This window comes from Poecilia latipinna, unplaced genomic scaffold, assembly GCF_001443285.1.
Source record: "Poecilia latipinna isolate Pla-1442-1.1 unplaced genomic scaffold, P_latipinna-1.0 Scaffold1623, whole genome shotgun sequence".
In the NCBI taxonomy this organism is placed as follows: Eukaryota; Metazoa; Chordata; class Actinopteri; order Cyprinodontiformes; family Poeciliidae; genus Poecilia; species Poecilia latipinna.
Window position 1 is genome coordinate 111876 of NW_015114239.1, and position 5792 is coordinate 117667.

The 5792-nt window shown below is 35.9% G+C and overlaps 1 protein-coding gene across 1 annotated transcript in view; it reads right to left on the reverse strand.

Moving 5' to 3' along the window:
• Positions 1-351: 351 nt before the first annotated feature.
• Positions 352-5792, reverse strand: part of LOC106964094 (alpha-N-acetylgalactosaminide alpha-2,6-sialyltransferase 1-like) — a 10863-nt gene continuing 5422 nt past the window's right edge. The window contains exons 3-9 of the mRNA XM_015059355.1: positions 5529-5691; positions 4921-5083; positions 2260-2398; positions 2088-2176; positions 1547-1630; positions 841-940; positions 352-723 (exon numbers count right to left, since the gene is read on the reverse strand). Of these exons, the coding sequence (XP_014914841.1) occupies positions 550-723; positions 841-940; positions 1547-1630; positions 2088-2176; positions 2260-2398; positions 4921-5083; positions 5529-5691 (912 nt within the window). The 3' untranslated portion in view covers positions 352-549. The remainder of the gene's footprint in view (positions 724-840; positions 941-1546; positions 1631-2087; positions 2177-2259; positions 2399-4920; positions 5084-5528; positions 5692-5792) is intronic.

Sequence of the window (5792 nt, forward strand, 5' to 3'; positions counted from 1 at the left end):
GATAATAGAGATGGGTGAGAATTTATCATAGTATTTTATGGTACTATTGTGAAAATCACAAAAATTACAATAAAAATATTAGTTTCTTGTTAGAAGACAACATGGTTGACTATGGCATGGCATTAATAGCATCACAAACACAAATGCTGTTCCTGAATAACATCAAAAAAACAAAAATGCTTCTTCAGGACGTCACTCTCTTAAAGAAGTGCCATTTATGTCAATAAAACTGCACAATTGACTATTTGTGGATATTTATTGATGCTCTTGTGGAACAAAATAATGGAGAAAATAATAGAATAACGTTTTAGACAACATTATCAGTTTTGTTTTTTATTAATTGGAATTTATCAAGACAACAATGAATCAAAATTATTGTCGTGAAAAGAAAGTTTTATACCAAAAATCTTCACTGGCCTATACATGTCACATTTATTTAAGCCATCGTAAAAGCACAACCCAAACCAGAGTAAATACACTCTCCGTATTTTGTTTTTAAAATATGCAACAGTCACCCTCACAGAACTGTTTGCTGATCCTGTCTTGTGATCAAGTTCTTTGGTAAAGCTTTATTATCTTTTTGTCGTGAAGCCACTTCCATAAATTCTTCTCCATGATGTAGTCGTGGTTGCTGTAGAAAATCACGTTGGTTTTCAGGTGCCTCTCGGCGTAGTAGCAGGAGTATTTTTTGTAGTCTTCTGTGATGAACCCGTAGGCACTCACCTGAAAAAGAACGTGGAGGAAAGGTGAAGGGTAATGAATTACATAAAAGCAAAAAAAAAAAAAATGGCATTAAGTAAAAGTTGTATTCATAAATAAAGTGCAGTTTGATGTACTTACAATGTCACAAGCGTGCAGAGCTGTAAAGACAGTGAATGCCCCGTTGGTTGGACGAACGATTGCCCAGTATCCTCGATTAAGATTGTTTGATTTTAAAAACCTGTGAGTTAAGGAAAAGGTTGTGGTTAAAGGTATGTCCAAAAGCTTTTTAAAAATATTTTATTAATATATATGCATCAATCAGAGCATTATGGCTGATTTCTAATCTCCATTTTTGTGAAAGTTCGACCTTATTATACCAATATTTGACGGGCTACTGGTAAACTTATACAGAAAGAAATTATAGGTGTAACAGGGTTTTATTTTAACAATATTATTGATGTGTGGTGTGTCAAAATTGCATTATTTGTTCATCAGATTTATTTTATTTAGTCAAAATGTTATTGATATATAAGTTTTGTTATTTAAGATATTTTATGCATCATTTTCTAAAAGTAGAACTGAATATTTTTTCAAATTTTTGGGACTTGCATAACATTTTTTGTAATTTTGTTTTAGATGTTAACTTTCATCCTGATGAAAAAGTTGCGTGTTCACTTCTCTGGACATTCAGGAAACTATTCAACATATTTATTTCCATTAAAGTTAAACAACTAAAAAGACATAAACCTACTTAGAAAAGACATTTTATATAGTTGTCACTTTGCATAAATGAGCTGTAGCTTACACTGAAGACATTTAAACAGGATTATGATCAGAGACTGACCTGTTTCGTACGTATCGCAGAAAATCCTGGTGCAGAACATAAAACCGGCTCTCGTTGTACTGGCCAGAATAGTAAGTTCTGGGGCTGCAGGGCAAAAACACGAAGAAAACATCATGAAAACAAACAAAAAAACAAAACATGAATACAAAGTTGCTTAATACTTTCTTTTGACAGTGTGAGAAACAGCTTTAGTGTTTGTGCTTGTTTGCTCAGCTAACTGGCCAGATCTAAACTTTCTAGAAAATTTCTGGAGTTTGTTTCACCAGGAAGATAAAAAGACACCAGAAGCAGCAACAGAGACAAGGTGACCACTTGGACAGATTGCCTCAATGAAACCAAACCTTTCTGCATCAATTCAAGCTAACGGAGAATTGGCTAAATGTTGAGTAAATATACCGAAAAGATTTTCTGTAATAATCAGATTTAGGAGATAATTTGAAGCTTTTTAATCTGTTATCACTTGTTTAGTGCAGAGTATTTTGTTGTTCATCTGCATCTTCTACAGATAGAGAATAAATAAGTAAACAGAGATGACATTCACTTCTTTTTAGACTCCTGGTCTTCTCTGATCAGAGCCTTGAGCCACTTGAAATCCCTCATCCCCTCAGGAATCATGACGTACTTTATACCCTGCAAAAAAGAGCAGAATATCAGCTGGGATCTTAATGTTTCATGGACACGGTGACTAACACTTTGTGCTGATGCTTCTGTACCTCATCATGTGGAGCCGACTTGTATCCGTACTTTTTGAATATGTAAAGGGACGAAGAGATGGAGAAAGATGTGTGAACATACACTGATGTTCTGTTCCCCACGTCTTCCTCGTAGCCTTCGATCACGGCGCCGTTCATCCTGCCGCAAAAACACATCAGAGCTTTCAGGTGTTTATTATGACACAAGAACAACTGTGATTTTGTTTCAAAATGTATTGTTGTATTCTATGTATTGTTTGGTCAAAATGTGAAGAAGAGACATTGTGCCAGACTTCTGGTGGATACACTTGTTAAAATAAGTAAACCACAATGCTGCTGCATTCCTTTTTGTCAAGAGGCATTAACGCAGCAAACCAGTCACACTTGTTCATATAATTATCCTGTCACAAAGCCCAAGCCTTATTTTGCGGGAAGAGTCACGTAAAGCCTGGAGTGAAGCTCTTTCACAGTTTCGGTGAGCGATCTGATGGAGGTGAAGTTGATGGGCAGACGTCTTAAATAATCTCACTCATCAATAATCATTCGTTCTGAAAAATGATAAACGTTTTGAATTGTTTTGGAAAATAACCATTTTTGGATTGTTTAACTTTTGGTTTTCATTTGTGTTTGTTCTTCAATCATTTCCTTTTTCTTTATATTTGTGTGTCTCATCTTTTACAAGCGCACACCTGGACTGCATTCAAACTAAATAATCCAAATCTATAAATTTTTTCAGAATAGCAGCACCGACACATTTTTTATGTTCAGCACAGATGAGAGCTGTGTTTTTGTCTGCGCTGAACATAAAAACACCTGCAGGAGTATATTTTGAGATGTTACTGTACTCTATCACTAAGCTACAGGTAAACCAGTAGCTGCAGGTTTTCCTGAATGATAGATTAGCAAGTCTGTTTTGGTTCCCCGACATGTTTTCTTGCCACTGAAGTCGTAAAAATGTCACTCTGACAAAGGACACACATTCTTGGTCAGATCAGTTTGTCACAGACAACAATGATACGATCACATGACCAGAACAAGTACTTGCATGGACACTATTCGGATTGTCAGTCGGTATGAATCATTCTAACTGAGACGTTTAAATTATACATTTTTATTCTGATTGGCCATTTATTATTTATTCCGATTACTTTTGTCCATCTAAACGCGTCTGTTGCTCAACAGGACTTGCCATATTTAGTTTATTATTTATTCCAGAGTTTTTTTTCCTTTTCTCATTTACTCAAAGTTTTATCAAAGGAGTTCTTGTCTGCACTTTTGCTCTGCTGCAACCACAAACACATAACAACTCCCCAAAACGATCAAATTCAGTAAGAAATGGGGGTAACAGAACAAGAGTAAAAAGCTGGACATTCTTAGGAAATTGTTTTAATTTGATTCAAATATTATGCCAGTACAAGCAAATTAATTTCAAGAAGTTCAAGATATTGATAGTAAATTAATATGTTTTCCAAAAGATGATTCACTTGAAGACACTTTAAAATTCCTGTTTGATGTTTCATGATTCGCTGAAGCAGGATTTCTGAGAAGAGTTTGAGGTTCAAACATTTAATACATTTTCTAAAGTTGATATTGTTGATGCTGCTGGTGATCAGAAGGTTTCAAATTAGTCTAAATGTGTACAATTTTATTCTTGCAACATCTTGACTAGCTTTAAATGAGGATGAAGAACCAAAACTCCAGATATTTTACTTTAGGACTGGCTTCATAATTTGCTCATTGATCTTTTTATTGTATTGTTGAACAGTCAGGAACAGATGGAAGCGTAATTAAAAAGCTAAGTGCTTCAATAAGGATTAAAATTGAAAACTAGGATAAAATTTTGTGTTACATTGATTGATTTGTTGTTGATTTACATTTTCCAACTTCTGGTTCGACTTTTTAATAACAGTCTATCTGTGATTTGGTTTTCTCAAATTACGTCTTGTTGTTTTTAAATGCTTCAGATCTCTAATGGAAACAAAAACAAAGATGTTCCAACAACAAAAAACTAAACCACAAGGGCGGTTTGTGATTTTAAGAGGCCGTCATTAACCAAGCATCCTTACACAAATATGAACTTCTCTCGATGCTTTTATTTACACGTCATGGTGTTTTATTTACATGTCATGGTGGCACCATGACCAGCCTGAGAACGTTAAAATAACTTTCAGTTTACTTGACTGTGGAAGACCAGGACACAGAGAAATAAAATGCTCAACTGTTAAGATGGTTGTATCAGAGTTCTTTGGAGATGAAAATATGTCTTCAGAGGCTTTTGGGTTTTGTAAGGTTTTATGAAAATTATGTAGCAACGCAATGTTTGGTGAATTGGACGACAGCATCCCCCTAAGACAATTGATAGTCTAATGTCAGAAAGAATGTTATGAAAGGAATCTTCCTCAAAGGGATGATAGTCCACTTTTAGGATGATGACTTTGATTTGCAATAAACTCTTAAGGCTGTAATGAAGGGGATTTGGGTCAGCAAGAATAGCGTTAGCTGTTCTGATTCTGCAGAACTGGGGAAGCTCTGTCAAGCTTTTGCTGCACATCTTTTCAATGATGAGCTTATTTTTCAGGGCGAGCGACTCCAACAAATATCTCAAAACCAGCAAATAAAATGTTTAAAATACGTAGTGCACAATTATCTAAAGCAGCCTGCTTTGGTCTGCTCTTTTCTTACCGAAACACGTAGTCGTGAGCATCAATCTCAGCGCCCATTTTGGAGCCGTTCAGGATGCCTGCCGTTCCCACCACAGCACAGCGAATGCAGCCGTCCCTGCCTGGTTTTGGGCGGAGCAGCGGTTCCTTGGGCTTTGAGATCAGCTTCAACACTGGCATTACATCTGCAGACAAAAGCAAACATATGTTTGATGGTGATTTTTAAAGATACGCTCAGTGGCAGCATGTGGGGGTGATGTGCCAGTAGATTACCTTTTCTATTCCAGTACAAAGCGTCAAATGAAAGATAAGAAAATTTATTAAATTCTGCAATTCACCCATCAAAATAAAGGCTTAGATTAGCTAAAAGTATGTTCAAACTTGTTCCAATAGTCTTTTCTAAATTACTTCATATTTGTATACAATTCAAACTAGTTCATCGTCTTTCGTCTTCTTGAAAAATCAGTTTTGTTATGTGATTGCGACGAGTCGACTAGCCACACAAAAAGTCACTGCAAAGAAAGGAATCGACTTGTCGACATGATGGTGCAACCCCTTTAACTCTAATACCTTAAAATCAAGAGAAAGTGTGAAGAAAATGTTTATTTTACAAGCTAAGCAAACCCTTACCTTCATATGCCATATCCATAAAGCCAAAGGGATTGTTGAAATGAGAAAGCCGGTTCCACTCTCTCATGTTGATGTTATCTTTGTGCAGAAACATGCGAATGTTGGGAAGGAAAGCCTTTTGGAAGTCCTCGTCCTCGGAGTTGCGCAGAGACTGGGCACATTTCTGAAGATGAAACAGTAGTCGTATTTTTATTTATCCATGAGATAATGCAGTGGTTCCCAAACTTTTTCTTCTGCGCCCCCCCAGTGGTTTCCAAACATTTT